The sequence below is a fragment of the Brienomyrus brachyistius genome, chromosome 17 (genome assembly GCF_023856365.1).
Source record: "Brienomyrus brachyistius isolate T26 chromosome 17, BBRACH_0.4, whole genome shotgun sequence".
In the NCBI taxonomy this organism is placed as follows: Eukaryota; Metazoa; Chordata; class Actinopteri; order Osteoglossiformes; family Mormyridae; genus Brienomyrus; species Brienomyrus brachyistius.
This window is the reverse complement of record NC_064549.1, coordinates 6,117,554-6,136,492: the sequence shown is the minus strand read 5'-3', so window position 1 is coordinate 6,136,492 and position 18,939 is coordinate 6,117,554. Positions and strand designations below refer to the sequence as shown.

The following is an 18,939-nucleotide window of genomic DNA, read 5'->3' as shown; positions in this document are numbered from 1 at the left end:
CCAGGGTCGGCAGCTTCTGGCCCGGCAGGTTAGATCGAGGGCCCGACTTGCCACACCACTGCCACACTCATCCATCATTCCGCGTTCCATGCCGCTGTGGGTGGGGGGGGGTTGCTAATTAACATGGTTAACCTTGCCCAAGGCCCCACGTCTCCCCCCTGAGCTGGATGGCAGCACAGGTCCTGGAATGTTGGCAGCCGGGCCTAATGATTCTTCCTAGCCCCATGTGTATTTGGGGTGTTTTGCCGAGCGCCTAATTTCTGACGCACGAGGCGTTTCCACTCAGTCTGAAGCTGAAGGAAAAATGGTCGGTAATTATCACCAAACGCAGTCACTCCAAAGTCTATAGCCCAAGGCTTATGTGGAGAACAGCCTTATTTAACTGTTCTCCGGGGTTTAACGGTTGCCTTTTTGAGAGGAAGTGTTAACCTGATATTTGAAAGTGATTTATGAGTTTTTGGGAGACCCGGGACACTGTGACTAAGCAGAAATCCACGCAACCTACTCACTGCTCGCCACAGAGCTGTGCGATCGACGGGCTATAGCGGCTTCCGGAAACTTCTAGCGGTTTCTGGATCATGAAAAAAACAGGCAGACAGGATGTTCACTTCAATCACCATCTGTCACACTCTTGAGAAAAGTCTCAAAAATCATTAAACACCTAAGATTGTTAGACAGATCACATAACCTGGGACTGGGAATAAACAAATAATCTATTACTATCATCGTTACTATAATCATCATCATTATCACCATCATTATACACTGTGATCATTACCATCATCATTGTCATTATTAAATGATCATTGCCTTCCTGATCATAGTGAAAGCACAGCATTTCTCTGAGCCCAGTAAGGGCTGCTCTACTTTCATTTGTAAAAGCAGCCCGTAAAACGACTGCTGACATTGAACTAACAGAAGAGCACTTTTCTGCCACATACATACAGTACAGGCCACACACATGTGCATGTGCACGTGCGCAGATGTGGGGTATACCTGTCTTTATCGGGCCCGCTCATTCATTTCTATGGGGAAAATGCTAATGCTAACTATGACAACCTTAACCCCCACCCTGCCCTAACTATAACCATAAGTAACCAAGCAAAATACAAGAGTTTTTGCATTTTTCATGATTTTTATAAAATAGAGTTTTCCCTTATATCCATTGGCACACACAGACACACACAGACACACACACACACACACACACACACACACACACACACACACCTGTACTCATATCTTCATAGCAACCGTCCATTAATTTCTATGGGCAAAACCCTAATCCCAACAATGACAACCTTAACACCTACCCAGCTCTGAACGGAAAAAAAAATGGTCCCCACAATGTCAACATACAGGTTTTCATCACATTGTGGGGACATTGTGCATGCGTGTGTGTAGAGGAACACCCTGGCGGCATGCGGCTGCAGAGTTAACGCTGTACCTCCTGTGTAGTGACAGAAGATCCCCATTTCCGTCTCAATTACCCAACGCCTCACTTATCTGTGCCGTTACAGGCCGTGCAAACGGTCCGTCTCCGGTCCCATCAAAGGCAGAGTCTCAAACGCTGTATAAATAACTGCGGAGCCCAGTGCCGCGTGGCAGCCAGGCTCCGCTATGCATGAGGACTTTTAATCGTCGCCGGTGAGTCTCGGGAGAACAGTAGCCTCATTCCTTTGATTCTTAAGGGTCTTCCGGGAATGGCGAACAGAGAAAGACCTGAATCAGGACAAATACCTGCACATATTAACATGAATTTCCCTGTGTGATTGCGTACTCGAGTAATCAGAAGGCCACACGCTCCTTTGTCAGGAGCCACCCTCCTGCCTGCCTCCCCGCAGCGGGGGCCCTGCCTCAGCTCCCTGATTGCACGCCTCTCTTGGGCCTCCAGGCTGCATACTCAGGAGGCAGCTACGCGTATAACACATCGCTAATTACACTCGGTAATTAGTTCCCACTCTGGTCTCAATCAACGGGCACGCTCGCTGACTGATGTCCAGGAAAAGCACCAGCTTGCAACTTTCAGATCCATCTCCAGTAAGTTTGTTTAGTAGAAACTCTTTAAGAGAGTCCAGCTGCTACCGATTAGCCAGCTCCGGAATAATGCTAATTTAATCTGAGGCAGAAGCAGCGTGTCTGAGAGGAGAGCAGAAGGTTGAGCAGTGATCCGGAGCGGCAGCTTCAGACCAACCCTCGTAGGGCTCTGCAGATTCTCAGGCCCAGAGCTACATCACCATGTCTGGGTCATTCGGTCTACTAAAGGATCAGAGCCCTCAGTCACCTGAATATGTCCACGTTAACCCAACAACGTGGAATGTGTACGAGGTAATATTTACAGGCACGGCTGCAGGAACGCGTCTGTGGCGATCGACATGACCCTCACATATCTCCACCTTAACAGAGTCACGAAAGAGATCTGAGATGACATCGTGATGCTCTTGTTTCTTCACTCCCAGGAGCTGTGTGATGACGTGCACGTTTCCATGTTCACCCTCTCACGTTTTCTTTAAATTCGAACAATTTCAACACATCCAATAATATAGCGAGACCCTATGCAGGAACCCATGCTTTCTGTTGAGCATATTCCGCATGGAGTGAAGGCAGATGGTGCCCACAAGTTGTTATGAAAGATGCTACAATGTAACCCGTCAGATAAAGGATATAACCACAAAGAGCATCAGGCTCCTACCACTAGAGGTGAAGGAACACCACAGAAGGTCAGGAGAACACATCACCATACAGCCGAGGTGTAAGCAGTGAGGTTTGTCCGCTGGGCAAATGGGCCATCATACAGAACCAAATCTGATGAGGGAAGATGCATTTCTCTGGGTCACAAAGACCCAGGACAATCTATCAAAGACCTAGATGGGGCGTACGATGAGGAATGTAACTTTGCTATTAACCAACCAGGGTAGTTCTGTAAAAAATGTATCCCGGCATGCAATTTTCTTTTTAGACACTTATTAGACGCTAGTCTTCAATTTTTTGAACTCGCCTTTTGTCTAAATTATCGCCCCAGGCCTGCATCACCTGAAGTGGCGGGCCATCTCCACCAGAACGTTAACTGGGGTATCGCCAGGCTTCTCACCGCCATAGTGTCACCCTACGGGAGGCCAAAGTGTGATTCCTGCCCTGCGAGAAGAAGGCAGAGCTTTCATCCAGCTGAGACCACGGAAAAGAAGCAGCGAGGGGTAATGGACGTCTGGCTGTTAGCCTCCAGGAAGCCATGGGCACATTTCTGCCGCTCTTTCTGATAGGCGAGTCAATCAGTGCCAGGGGAAAACACAAAGCAGGCCATTTAATGTGTCGCGAGGTGGAAGATGTGCTCTAAAGGCCTGTCAGACGGAAGCAGACGAACATCCCAAAATGGGGTCGCTATGGCAGCTACTCATTTACCAATCTCTGACTCCGCCCCTGTGCCTCCCTAGTCATCACCTCAGCCCTGCTCTTCGTCAGCCCGTGTGACATCAGAATTATGGCTAATCAATGCCCTCTCCTGCGGCCTAAATGGGAAAATTGATTTGTGACTGTGTGCCGCACGCCACGACTGATAAATAAATAAAGAAACACTAGAGATCGGATTCTCCAAATAACGGCACATGGGTGGAGGGGCCATTTATTACTTCTTTAAGACAAAGCTGTAAATTGCAGAGTCGGGTGGGACCAGTAAAAATCCAGATAATTTATGAGAATGTCTGGGCAGTGAACACTTATGAGGGGTCTGGCTGTAAACCAGCGACAGAGATGCAGCCTGGTGACGGATGTCGTCGCCCGGAGACCTGGCCAGTAGATGGTGGCCTGTTGGACTTCACCCCTTGGAGGTCAGACACGAGTGTGCGGATCGGTATCCTGGTACGGGAAACGGCTCACGTACATTTAAAAAAGACAGGGACCAATACCACCAAAACCGACCCACCCACATCTGCATCCGCAACAAACAGCCCTCGGGAGACATTCAGAGGGTCTCTTTGCGGGATTCGTGCGTCAGTCACAGCTTAAAATCCGAAGGCGAGAGATCGTACAAACTACCGGGAAACGCGTTCGTAAATAAGCCAAATCCCGTCGGTTTATGACTTGTAAACTGTCAGAAAGACAGAAAAAAACTCTTGGCACATATACCCACATATACACACACACACACACACTTTTCAGTCAGTCGAAAAGTAAGGAATTGATGGCTTTACATAACGACTAACACAATGAAACAGGCAGATTACAAACAACAAACCGCATCCGGCCGACGTCTCAGAGGCCAGAATGATCACAGAATGATCACAGCTGATACACGTACAGCACTGCTAATCCAAGCACTGCAAAGGCTTCCCTTGTGCAGAGGGATTGACACGACAGGTCTGCGCACTGGGATAAATGCCTTAGCTCACTCACCATGTGAAAGCTGCATGTCACGGACACAAACACAGCGTGCAACAATTTTAAGAAATAACAGCAGAAATGAGTAATTCAGCTTGTAGTAATTATATAAGGGCCCTTTTCTGACTTTACAGTGCATGTGAGTTTGAGTCTAGTCAGGAATTGTAACTGGTACCAGAGTCAGAGTGGTGATGTGTGAGTCAGCCGTATTTAAATAGTGTCTATTATATTATTGTTGCGGGTTGTCAAAAGGGAATATTTCATACCAATATTCTGCAGTGGCTTGTATTTCATTTTTTCAAAAAAAAAGTCCCCACAGGATCATAAATGAATTCCTATTGGTCATTATCAGCCACCACACAAATTACGGGGGGAGTAACAGACGAAGATTTAGTGCTACTGGGGACCACAGCAGAAACGCAGAGGTCTGCATTTCGCACCAGCGTTTTTTCATTGATTATTCAAGGGACCAGAGGAAAAGTAATGAGTACAGAGGCCATAGCGTTCACGTCACTCTCGCCTGGGTTTCCGTCTCAGCCCTCAGTGAGCTTTGAATAACAGCCTGCGGCCGTGACAGCGATACCCCAGCCAGGTCCGGACAGCAGCTCCACCTGAGCTCCACTTCTCCTTAGTGACTACACCAGACGGTCTTCCCACCCAGACATCTAAAGTACCACCTTCCTGATTCTGCTACCAGACTTCATGGAGCTGTCCCCACATGTTAATGCCGTCATCCTTGGCGTTTACGCTGAACGTTCGGAAAAATTCGAGCACCCACACGGAAAGAGGAGCATTTGGCCTGGAATCGCCATCGCTCCAATCCCACAAGCGACGCCTGTTTGTTATGCAAATGAATATGCCGATTGGTAACCAATGGTATTCAGCCTCACCGTGTCAGAGAACAGCAGAGGCTAAGGGGTATGATCAAGTTATTCATGCTGTGGATAAAAAAGCTTCATCTCATTTTACTGTTTGTAAATTTGTGCTTCTGAATCGTATCCTAAAGGCTCCAAACGGCAAGGAAGATGTAACAGCAAAACACACACACACACAATGCAAGGCTTTTACGGCGTCAAAGGGCAAGTAATAACCACGGGACACTGTGCTGACACAGGGTTAGACTCAGTGTTAAGATGAGAGACAGTTTCTGGTGCTTATCGGCTCCCATCTCCAGGAGAGTGGACCATGCAGGAGAAGAACTTCGCAGGAAATCCATCAGAGCAATGTCTTCAAAGGGCAGGCTGAAAATAGTGCAGCCTTTGCCAGTGTCTCGAGATCCGTGGATTTCAGGAACCCATCCTTTCGGGGCAGCTTGGGGGCCAACTTACACAATCTGTGAGCACCACGGCAAAAGCACGCGGCTCTCGTGTTATTTTTTTCGTTTTTTTTCAAAGGAACAACAGAAGGCCGTCAGATCCGTGCGGCAGCTCGTCTCCGTGGGAGTCGAGGTCCAGGCCGCGCGCTGACGAAGAGCCAGCCTGCCGTTTGAGCTCGCTGCCGGCTTTGTGGGGCTTGCCGTACACTTCTTCTTAAGAGCGATGGATTATTTTAAAAACATCAAGCAAAATCTGTACAGTCATGCCTGGAAAAATAAGCGCCATTGTGTGGATTTTGAATGACCGGCAGCATCAGCGGCCCACTTTGTGGAGTCAACAGGGGGCACCCTATCCCTCCTTCAGATCCTTATGCTGTGTGTAACGGTGACATAATTTAGAAAAAAAAAGGTTATTCAAATATGTGCTGGCGAGCTGACAACTGGACAGAGTTCTGACATAAAGGCACGGCTGCATGAAGGACTTTGGCAAGGGGAACGCAGGTATAACTGTGAGAGAAACCTTCAGATGTTATATAGCGAATGACCTGCCTTCTCATGAACTCAGCCTTGATTATTTTAGAGAAATATGCAGTGATCTGTTTAATAAATCCATGTGACAGCTCTGTCATTTCCATGGACGACCACTCCGTAGAAATTACAGCTGGTGTTGTCTTCTGAAACAGGAAGATTATTCTGTATTATTTTCCTATGACACCAATAAGCACCCGGAGAGCACAATGCATCTATTTTTATTATGTGTACTGCTCCCTTATTCCCTTTGTTTTCATTTATTTAATTTCTAGTATTTATTTGATTATATGGAGTGTTGTATAGATTTTCACATGCACAATGCACAATGGTATGTAATAATATTATTAATGGCCCATTTCTACCAACCACACTACCCTACAGACACATTCATTTCTATGCATTTTAACAAAGAACAGGACTCTGGGTAACATGTGCCTGAATAGGATAAACAAAATAACCAACAATAATATCACAAATACTATAAAGAGTATAAATAAAATGCACAACAAACTCTGGGAGCGAATGATGGTGAATGGACCTGAAGAACCGAGGCCTTGCTGCGGATTAAACGTTCAGCATGAAAAATTTTCAGTCAAGTGATAAATAGAAAAGTATGTTATGCTGTGACAGAGACAGGGACACGGACAGAGAGAGAGGGACAAAGGTGGAGAAAGGGAGAACGATGAAGGGGGGCAAAGATGGAGAGAGGGACAAAGACAGAGAGGGACAAAGACAGAGAGAGAGGGAGAAAGCAGGAAAGAGAGGGACAAAGGTGGAGAGAGGAACAAAGATGAAGGGGGGCAAAGATGGAGAGAGGGACAAAGACAGAGAGAGAGGGAGAAAGCAGGAAAGAGAGGGACAAAGGTGGAGAAAGGGACAAAGTAGGAGAGAGGGGGACAAAGATGGAGAGAGGGAGAAAGAAGGAGAGAGGGGGACAAAGATGGAGAGAGGGAGAAAGACAGAGACAGCGACAGAGAGAGGGACAAGGATGGAGACAATGACAAAGGCAGAGAGGGACAAAGGTGGAGAGAGGGAAAAAGACAGATAGTGACAAAGGCAGAGAGGGGACAAAGACGGAGAGGGTACATGGTTCTCTGTGTGCTGTTGCAGACACCATTTTGTGTACAGCTGTGTACAGAGTCCCCTACGTACAGAATTTGAGAAAGTTTTTATAAAAACAAGTTAAACAACAAGATTTTCTCAAGATCTTGAGAAAATGATAGCAGCTTTTTTTCGTAATAATGGCAACATTCAGCAGTGTGGTGGCGACACGCTTTAATAAGGTCTGGAGCTTCTACACAGTTCAATTTACCTTGAAGAAGTAAAGTTAGCATTTCATACTTTAATATCATCTCCATTATTTCATATCAGATCCAGTTCACTGGGGTACAGAGTATAAACAAGTGTTTTTCTGTATGTCTGCCATTGTGTAGCCGGAGCACAGTTTTTCTTACTGGAATTCCGACACTTTGCTTACGTGTGATTATGGGTGTGAAGGTTTCTTTATATCAAATTTAGGTGGATTTTATTGTCATATGATCTACACATGCTGCGGATGATAAGATGTGGCGTTTCCCAGGACCATTGTGCAACATAAACAGGAGGCATTGCTCATAATGCAAATGTCCTCTACAGCTTGGAACAAATCTATTATAGCCGGTGTAAAGCCCAGACTAAACATGTGACATAGTGATCAATACATTACTGCTCTTCTGCCATTTCAAACTTCACCAATGACAGGCTATGGCTGTAATACGCTAAACCTTAGGCTATATTTTTATCCTTGTATAATGGGTATATTCCATTATTGCGAGGAGAGAATGTTTATTTTCTCAAGGTATCGAGAAAATTATTCCGTTATCGCAAGAAAATGGTTTAAAACATAACGATGCTTCACAGCTTTTCTCAGCTTCTGTACTTACGACTCCAGACCCACACACACACACACACACACACACACACACACACACACACACACACACACACACACGAGAACTCCCAGCTGAGTCTATCTGAGGCTCCCTTCCACATCAGATGCAGAAGAGGGTGCTGGCGATGCCCCTTGCAACCTCTCCCGTCCTCTGCCATCTCATCCAGCACTTTGTGCCAGATAGCTTCACAACCAACACAAAAGCTTGTGCCCCGAACTCTGGTGAGACTGGAACATATGATCCAAACTAACAATGAACTCGGCGCTGACAACGACCAGGCCAAGATTATCATCCCACGGAAAAATACAAACAGGCTGACATTTCCTTTGATAAAAATTCATCACAGATGTATCTCACATGTAGCGTAAGAAATGGTTCTGCTGAAGAAGTTACAAATATTGTATGAGTAAGTAAAATCAAGTGAAAAGACACACCAAGTCCTCATGGGTAAGCTTGGTTCGGGGGTCCTGGGTGAAGACGCATTCAAGTTGCAACTGAAGAATGTTCCGCAGGCCATGTGTGGGTTAAGATGCTTAATATAAACATGAATGCCTTTAGAGAGACATGCATTACTGCGAACGTCATTCTTACAGCCCTGGAGCACATGGCCAGCTCAACCACAGCATCAGGCACCTAACCTGTACACTCTGGGTCCAAGCTGGCTTTGCTGGAGACATCGGCAGCCATGCATTCCTCGGGCTGTTAGGGTCAACATTGCTGGGAGACTGTGAGCAGAATGCATGGGCTCATCACATTTTTGTTTCTCAAAGTGGAGGATTTCTCTGCACGCTTCTCTGGATTGGGGCACGGATACGGTTGGGAATTAGTGCAGGGGACCAGCTTAAGGAAAAACGTCACACATGCTCTCACAAACTCATACATAAGTAGGTAGCACTGCTGCCCGGTCCAAAAGGGAATATTCCACTTGGCAAAGGGCTCCCTGTCAGATGGAGTGATAGATAGCGTTGATGAATGATGACATCATAATGAAGGCGCCCGTTTATCAGGTCGATACAAACAAAGCCTGGTTTCATAGAAATAGCCCTCTTGGAGAACAAATGTCTTGGTTGGTGGTGAGTGGCTTGTTTGACAAGGACTCAGAGCTTGAAGGTTACCTGAAGGCTCAAATATTGACAGAGTTCCTGCTGTTATAGAGTAGTCTATGTGCATTGCCGAAATGGATGAAATTCGAAGGCCACTTTCGCTAAAAATGTGGTCAACAGAACAAAGAAAACAACATGCGATCGGCAGCTCAGCTGAAGTTCAGGAGAGGCACCTTCTCAGGGGTACGGGAGCAAGGCTGCTTCCGTCACAGTAAAGAATGTCCGTAATAACTAGGAAGGGGTGCACTCACGGGCAAACTGTAGCTGGGCGTCTCTGCTCAGGACAGTGCCGATGCTGTTATGGGCCTGGCACTGGTACCTCCCCAAGTCCCTGGCCTGGCTGGGCTCAGAGATAACCAGGTTGCCATCGATCAGGCTGTAAGGCCAGTTGGTGCTGAGATCCAGTTCAGTCCCATTGATCATCCATCTATAATCAATAGAAGGGGCACACATCAGCCATGACCGGGAGGATGCGCAGAAAGGACAGGTGGAGAGGATTTGCTGAGAGGACAGGCAGAAAGGACATACAGATAGGATAAGCGGAGAGGACAGGCGGAGAAGATGCAGAGAAAAGACAAACAGAGAGGACAGGCACATAGGATGTGTGTAAAGGACAGGCAGAGAGGATGTGCAGAAAGTTCAAACAGAGAGGACAGGCAGAGAGGATGTGCTGAGAGGACAGGCAGATAGGATAAGCGGAGAGGACAGGCAGAGAGAATGTGTGTAGAGGACAGGCAGAGAAGACAGGCAGAGAGGATGTGTGTAGAGGACAGGCAGAGAAGACAGGCAGAGAGGATGTGCTGAGAGGACAGGCAGAGAAGACAGGCAGAGAGGATGTGTGTAGAGGACAGGCAGAGAAGACAAGCAGAGAAGATGTGTGTAGAGGACAGGCAGAGAAGACAGGCAGAGAGGATGTGTGTAGAGGACAGGCAGAGAAGACAAGCAGAGAAGATGTGTGTAGAGGACAGGCAGAGAAGACAGGCAGAGAGGATGTGCAGAAAGTACATATAGAGAGGACAGGCATAGATGATGTGCAGATAGGATATGTGGAGGGTACAGGGAGAATGGTTGGTGACACACATCTGTTCATAAAATCTCAATGCTCATGAATTGGTCCTGCTATGAATCCTAACAGTCTCTCCTCAAAACATCTCATTCATTCTAGCTTACAAAATGCAGCTGAAGTCCAGCAGAGTCTTCCTGGACTACTTTATCTGGACTACATTTAAGGTCATTATAGACATGAAGCACCCTTCTGGCATTCCTGGTGAGTGTCTTTCAGTTCCCAGCTGAGCCCCGCTGTGGTTTGAACACACACACACACACACACTAATGTAGGGTATACCTATCCTTATGGGGCCCGCTCATTCACTTCGATGGGAAAAATACTAACGCTAACTATGACAACCTTAACCCCCACCCTGCCCTAACCAAAACCATAAGTAACCAAGTAAAATACAAGAGTTTTTGCATTTTTCATGACTTTTATAAAATAGAGTTTTCCCTTATGGGGGCCAGGAAACTGGTCCCCATAAGGGAAAAAAAAAACGGATATTTATTATGTTGTGGGGACATTGTGTCCCCATAAGGATAGGTATACCCGCTCACACACACACACACACACACACACACACACACACACACACACACACACACACACACGCACAGACACACACACACACACACACACACACACACACACACACACACACACACACACACACACACACACACCTGTATGTGGGCGCAGGGTGGCTTCTTGCTTCACAGGTCAGCGTCACCTTCTTCTCCTCGGACTCCAAGGCGATAATGGTGTCGTCGGGCTCTTGGACAAACACAGGCCCAAACTCCTCTCTCTCTGGGGAGCAAAGATGGTTCGCAAATTTTAATACAAGGAATCATACCTTCGCCACTTGCACTACTTAATTTTGGGCAAATAAAATGATCAGAAAGCTAATTAGCGGGTGGAGGCAGTGGCAGTGGATGAGGGTAAATATGTGTTACCCTTTATTACACCTATTACAGAAAATGAGAATTTGCCCGTGTTAGAGGGTCCCAGGAAAATCACTCTGGACACACTCACTGCCGCCTGCTGTATCTGCAGGAAGTCGCTGTACCGCTGAGACACTATATAGAGATGACGCGGAGTCTGTAAAGACTCCAGGGACGGCAACTTCGCTGCTGGCTTCCTGCTTTGTGTATGCTCGGAGACTGCAGCCCAGGCACGCATCAGCTTATCGCATTAGAAATGCGCCGCACAGATCCTACCTTCAGATCCCACCTTTGCTGCTGTTAGCTCACCCCCCCCCCCCCAAACCGACAGGTAATGACCACAAAAAATATTTTTGGGACTTATTCATTATGGAGGCACCTCCGGTAGAGGTATACAAGTGACACAATCACCACCATTTGTGCATTTTACACTGGCGACGCAGAGCAGTTACTGACACAGGGGCCGGCAGCCTCCATCCCTGGCCCTGCAGCAGATGCAGGGGCTGAGACATGAGCCCCCAGAGGAGGGCTAGGGGGGGTGACTCCGCAGCCCCCACAGCGATAAGCGGCAGGCACGCCGTAAGGCAGCCAGGTGTAGCCGATGGGGACGCGTATTTCCAAATTCAAATTCCAGCAAAGTGGTTTTGGACTGGCCCTCCCCTGGATCACAAAGGCAAGTGGAGGTTTCTGCCTGATTCCGGTGCACTGCAGCAGAACTGAGCTCGCTGCACGAGAACAGTGCACGCTGTCGTTATTTTTGCTGTCATGGATCCTTGGACATCTACAAAGAAAATGTGATTAACTGGTCGGCTAATGACTTGCCAGATACTCCGCGCAGGTGTTGAGTGAGGTGCTCTGGGTGTTAGACAAACAGGGAACCCTCAGGGTGAGAGGCGGTCCCACCAACCAGACGGGTCGGCAGAGAGTAGGCGGAGTAACCGTGGGACACCAAAACGCGCCTCTCTGGATCTGCAGGTCGTCAGAGATGAAAAGCTTCATTCTCCAAAGAAACCCCTAAACGCCCAAACACTTGGGTCTCTGTCGCCGTCTCCCTCTTACACGTACAGCAACTTCCCTTCTTCTGTAAATAATTCACACCCTGCAAGCTACTGGAGAAGCTTTCACATCTAATCAAATGCCAAGCTTTTGGCCGTCCTCTGAGGACGTATGCTCCAGACCACTCGCTAATGCTTTCTGCATGAGATGTAACCGACCAAACAGCATGACTGAGCCGGTGACGGTCTGCTTCCCTGCAATATCTGCGACGCGCTGTACCGCATCTGACCATTAACGGCTGCATTCACAAACTGAATGGTGATTTTCTCTGAAAATCAGATTCAAGGACCCTTTTAGTGGTGTTTTGGCTGGTCAGTATTGTAAGTTAACTAAAATGAAATACACAGGCATTTGTAATTGGTCACCACACTCCCCGGAAGTCCAAGCTGAAGGCCTTTTTCTAAAAATAAATCCAATTATGTGGACTAATTATTTAAACAAAAGACCTCTGACAATGATACTATGCTTTAAAAATGTCTGTTTCAAAGACACAGAATGGCTTTAAATGGCTTCCATCGCAAACAGTATGTAGGACAAGCCCAGTGTGGCAATCCGAATCTAAAATAGAAACGGCTAATAAAGTTCTAGGTGTGCCTGGTACCTCCATGGCAATCCTGTCAGACTCTCAGCATGATATTAATCTTGTGGGAACCAGGAGGTAAATGCTGGCATTTAAAAATGGTCTGGTGACACCAGGAGCTACACACCAGGAACTACACACCCAGGGCCCTGGTCACACCAGGAACTATACACCTAGGGCCCTGGTCACACCAGGAACTACACACCCAGGGCCCTGGTCACACCAGGAACTACACACCCAGGGCCCTGGCGACACCAGGAGCTACACACCAGGAACTACAAACCCAGGGCCCTGGTCACACCAGGAACTACACACCCAGGGCCTTGGTCACACCAGGAACTACACACCCAGGGCCCTGGCGACACCAGGAGCTACACACCCAGGGCCCAGGTAATACCAGGAACTACACACCCAAGTCCCTGGTCACACCAGAAACTACACTACTAGGGCCCTGGTCACACCAGGAGCTACACATCCAGTGCCCTTGTCACATTAGGAACTACACTCCCAGGGCCCTGGTCACACCAGGAGCTACACATCCAGTGCCCTTGAGAAATTAGGAACTACACACCCAGGGCCCTGGTTACACCACAACATAAACAGCACAACTGGATGATACAAGAATCATGTTAAAACAAGATCATTTAGATAATAGCATCTACTGGATAGATAGGTTGGATAAAGGTTTCTTTTTAAAATATATGAACAACATGGCCTATAAAAAATTATCATAAAATACATGCAACTCCTGGACTGCTGAGCGCTGACCAAAAGCGAGAGAGGAGGCCATGAGATCTGGCCGGCTGGCTGATCCCCAGCAGCAGCCTGATGGGATTTAACACACACCTGAGCCCCACTGCACAAGGTGGTCCGACTCGCCGTCCAAATAATCCATCTGCTCATCCGTCCGTTTGCAGAGGCTGTTTATTAAATTAGGGATGCAGAGCGCCAGATGCAATGCGGTGTACCGTGAAAGGTGGTGTAACTGGGGTCTGTCACAGGGCACGTCTTTAGAATAGTGTTTCCCAACCCGGTCCTCGGGGACCCCCAGACAGTCCACGTTTTTGCTCCCTGCCAAACAGTCCACATTTTTGCTCCCTCCCAGCTCCAAGAGAGCAAAACCGTGGACTGTCTGGCAGGGAGCTAGCAGAGAGCAAAAACGTGGACCGTCTGGCAGAGAGCTGGCAGGGAGCAAAAACGTGGACCGTCTGGCAGAGAGCTGGCAGGGAGCAAAAACGTGGACCGTCTGGCAGAGAGCTGGCAGGGAGCAAAAACGTGGACTGTTTGGCAGGGAGCAAAAACGTGGACTGTCTGGGGGTCCCCAAGGACCAGATTGGGAAACGCTGCTTTAGAAGGTAGGAGAAAGCCAGAGATGTGGAAAATGTGTCCTCCATACAGGCCAAGTCTGAAGCCATACCAGGAGGCGTCCCAGCAGAGTAATGAGGTGCTCAGGCGGAAGGCTTGTGGTTCAGTGACGGCCAACGATCCTACCGGACAGCACTGTACCTCAGAAGCATCCAGACCAGCACCTAATCTTAACATGCGGGTCTGGCTCTTTATAAAAGTACATTTACTGAAGCCGACCTGGACATCACAAGAAGTCATCTTCACAAACAGCAGAAATAACATCGGAGGCGTCGCGACATGACAGCCAGCTCCACAGATCAACTGGCTGAGAAATATGAATGCAGCCAACGATGACGGATGCGATTTCATTATTTGGTTCCAAATGCAAAATTTAACGTGACGCTTTACATCTACTTCACATTAAATGCATTAATCTCTGCTGGTGCAATTCATGCGATTTACGCTGACATGTTTGGGAACATTTCTGTGGTACTGGGGGGGGGGGGGGGGGGGGTGATAAAGGGACTTGAGGAAATAGAGAAAGCAGCACTGCAGGGCCCCCACCCTCCCAGCACACCACTCTAATGTTCCTCCCCGTCTTTAATTTACTTTTCCAGCAAATCGAACCCCCTCTAATCAATCATTGTCTATGGGTCCTGCCATCTCGCACCTTCATCACGGAAAAGAGCAGGACTATCAGACTTGGGTCTGTCGATAGGCCATCAGCCCCTGACTCATCCTATCCGAGAGGCCTGATATGACTCCCTCCCTGTTCTCATGCCTGCATTCGGGGGGGGGGGGGGGGGGGGGGGGGCACGGGGGACTAGGTCTCCTGGGGGACCACAGCTGCATCCACATACTATCAAGTTTCATCGTATTAAAGCAATAAATCTCAGCATCTCGTTGGCATGTAAGGGGTGGTGCAGCCAAACAAACATGGCGTCGCATATTTACATGTGATATTCTGAAGCTTCTTCAGCCATAAGGCTTCACAGCCCAAATGATGCTTTCTTTGCATCGTACATCCTGTCTTACAGAGTATTTCATGGGGCTGAGGCCCTTGCTCGATAGCCCAGTGGACATGTGACAATTCTCCCAAGGATGGGATTCCAACCACCAACTTCTGATCACGGGCAGAGAGGCCAAACCCGCTGAGCCACACAGCACCCAATTCACTGAAGCGAATAATCTCTTCTTCTGAGGTCCAATAACAGTCTGAAGAATACCTCCATGTCAGTCCTCCACCCAGTACCGAGGGCAGGTCTGCAGACGACCAGGAAGAAGGATCTCCGTCTTCTTCCTCTGAGGGCCTCCCATTCATCACGTCCAGGGCATTACCATGCAGGAGGTGGGTGCTCCTCACCTTCTTATGACACGTGGTTATGGCGGCAAGCCGTCGGGCGAGATGGGTGTAATAAGGTGGAAGCGACTCGGCGGGTATGTGGAGCGGCACTCGGCTCTCCGTGGTAACGGCTCTCCATACTGCCACAGCGTTATGAATAATGCAGCCCATTCAAATCAATGGCTGAGCAGCTAAAGCGCTGTTTATCCTGCGGGAGCGTGATGGGGAACCTGCGCAGCGAATCTCTATTACAGGCACACCGCAATGGAGAGCCCTTGGAAAGACAAACATTTCAGGGCTCTCGCTTTCCGGGCCAGGCTGACTTCAAACACATTCAGGTAAAGCACACACATGCACATGCTCACACACAAACACACACACACACACACGCTACATTTCCCGAGGACACAAAGCCTCGTCCACACGTACTGTCATGTCAAAAAGTCTCCACCACAGTCGCTGGCTAATATCGTTTAATCGAGAGGAAATAAAAGCTTTTTTCAGGAGAGCACCTGTCAACTGAGAGTGTGGGAGGCCCTGGGCAAAACGCCAGCAGGGGGCGTCGGGGAGCCACCGGCTGCTCCATGTGTTGGCCAGCATCCAGACTCCATTTTCTGGCCCCGTGATCGATCGGTGGGGTTCTGACTGGGCCAGGATCGGACCTGTCACTCGGAGCACCGGTGCTGTGTGCCGATGAGGGGCCACAAAGTCTGCGCGGCTCTCACTCATGCCACTGTTGGCCTGGGTAATTAAAGCAAGACAGGTGACAGACGCGCCCCCTCAGGAACAAACGGGAGGGAAAAACAAATCTAAAACAAGTCTCCATTTGGAAGGGATCGAGGCTAAATTATGTATAACGCTACAAAGAAAGCGATGCTAAAACGAGACCGAAGTCCTTTAACTGCTCTCAAAACGCACCACAGATGCAACAGAATTCCCCTCCATATCCAATATGTCCATAACTATAAAATTACTACAAAAATGCATTCATCTACCCATCCATCCATCTTCTACACCCACGTGTCTTTATCACTCAGGGTGGTAGGGGGTCCAGAGCCTATCTTGGAAGCTACGGCTGCAATGCAGAATAACTCAGGATGGGGCACCAACCCCTAACAGGGCACACTCACACACCTATGGGCAATTTGGTAAGATTGGTAAGACCACAAGTGCGATCTTTGCATTCTGGGTACTAAGAAACACCTCAGGTTAAAATGTGAGACCTGGGCTCAGACACGGCAGATCTGCTTCGTTACAGAGATACTTGGGGCTATTTAGAGCCAATGAGCTACACCTTAACCAGCGGGGCTGGGCATTCTGCCCCCTGCCATTCCTACTGCTGTGAAGACCTGGATAGGGGGGCGAAGAGAGGCGTTATAAAGAGCCAGCTGATACCATCAAAAGATGGCGATTAATTAAAGTAAGACGTACAAACATATTAAACATTATGTTTTAGTAATAAGATTTACGACAGTGACTGAAATGGCGATTTTGCTGCAGAGTTACAGAAGCAAGGTTGATTTAGGGCGAGAAGCGTGACAGATTCGGGGACTGGATGACATCACGCTGCTTGATTATTATTTTTTTTTATGTGAACATGAAGAACAGCCTCAGCTGGCATTAAAGTATGGGGGGGTGGGGGGAGGAGGAGCAATGAGGAATGATGAGAACATGCAGACAATTACTGACCACTTCTGAAATATTAGGGCGATATTGGTTATTTATTTCAGCAAGGAATAATCTCTGCTAGAATCATTAACCAATAACCTACACTATAACGATTAACCAATAATCTCCAATGAAATGTTTAACCAATAACCTTGGCTGAAATGTTTATCGCATAATCTGCCAAAATGTGTAACCAATATCCTCCACTGGGATGTTTAACCGATAATCTCTGCTGCAGCGCCCAGCCTCTAATCTCTTTTGACATGGGTAACCCATCGCTGACACAGGCCCACCACACACCCCTACTGGGGCAAGGAATCGCCTTGATTGTTTTTTTTTTTTTTTTTTGACAAATTCATCCACCGAGAAAGATATGTTTGCAGTGACAAAAGCCAATATTTGCTTGTTCCTTCCAAGATCCCACAGGAATGCCAGAAATGACAAGATGTGAATTATTGGATTCTGCACTCAGAACAACATCAATGTTTCATGTGTGAGATCCCAGACGAGCGCTGAGCTCCATCCACATGCATCTCCCCCAGCATCGGACAGGACGTGCTGCAAAGCAATCACATCTACAGCATGACTGATGAGCAGGAAAGGCAGAGATCGGTCGATGCCACCCACCTTCGCTCCCCAGGTCCTCTTGGGAGCCTTGAGTACCGAGGCCTGAGGGGGGGTGCCGTGAGTGACCGGGCCAGTCGGAATCGGCCAGCGACCCGGCCCGGCGGTCCTGCCGGGGCCGGCCCCTGTATCCAAGCGATGAGGAATCCTGCTTCATCCTCAGCACAGTAGCGTAGTAGGCGGGGCGCCCAGCCACCGCTGTGGAGAATTCTGGAAAGAGTGTGACATCCGTTAGACGCTGTATGATGCATGAGCCCTCATTACGATCACAGTGAAGAGGGATCCAAAGGGCTGAGCGTGATTTTTAATTCGAGACCAATCTGACACATGTCAGTGCAGATACATGCACACACACTTACATGTATGTAACAGTTTTAATGCCTTGCAAAGAATCTCTATGGTTTGCAAACCACCCTAATGCGTTCAATGTAGCTAATTTCAGGTTTATAATAGAAGAATATATATTTGCTGTAAGACTTCTTACATGAGCGTCAGAGTCTGAAAAGCGTCACACAGATGTGTGAGGGCTGGCCGCCCTGTGTCCAGGCATGCAGTAGATTCCTGGAAAGCCAGTAGATTCCTGAGAACGCAGTAGATTCCATGTGGGCGCAGGCTTCACCATACCAGTAAGCCCAGTATAACCATTTCCCGCTGCTCTCTCTCTCCTGGTTCTGTCCCCACTGCAGTAACCGCGTATCAGTCCTTACCCTGAGATACTGAGTTTCAGAAGACCATGATCTTAATCATCTCACCGCCAGCCAGCCTCTCACTTTGTCTGCATCCCAGCAAATTTACCAGGCGGTGGTTACATCTTTAGCTTTTCTCTGATCACTGTCAAACAAATTGGACTTTAATTAGTGACTTAACCTGGAGAAACACAGTAAATTATGCCGATACCGTTTCCCGATTAAAGTCGAGCGGCTTAATTACCTTTTGAGCAGACTCTGCTGCCTAACGCAGTGCCTGGTGTGCTCTACAGTGAGAGGCATGACTCATACATTTTAATACACACTGCGTATTCTCAACATACCGGTGAAATTCATTGTTTAATATTCAAGTCCTCATTTGCAGCAATC

At 48.0% G+C, this 18,939-nt stretch overlaps 1 protein-coding gene across 3 annotated transcripts in view; it reads right to left on the bottom strand.

Annotated features, from left to right (window-relative positions):
- Positions 1–18,939, bottom strand: part of cntn5 (contactin 5) — a 129,252-nt gene that overhangs the window by 48,716 nt on the left and 61,597 nt on the right. For all 3 annotated transcript variants that reach the window (XM_048980971.1, XM_048980970.1, XM_048980972.1), the window contains exons 3-5: positions 17,867–18,073; positions 10,989–11,112; positions 9,506–9,681 (exon numbers count right to left, since the gene is read on the bottom strand). In XM_048980971.1, the coding sequence (XP_048836928.1) occupies positions 9,506–9,681; positions 10,989–11,112; positions 17,867–18,073 (507 nt within the window). The remainder of the gene's footprint in view (positions 1–9,505; positions 9,682–10,988; positions 11,113–17,866; positions 18,074–18,939) is intronic.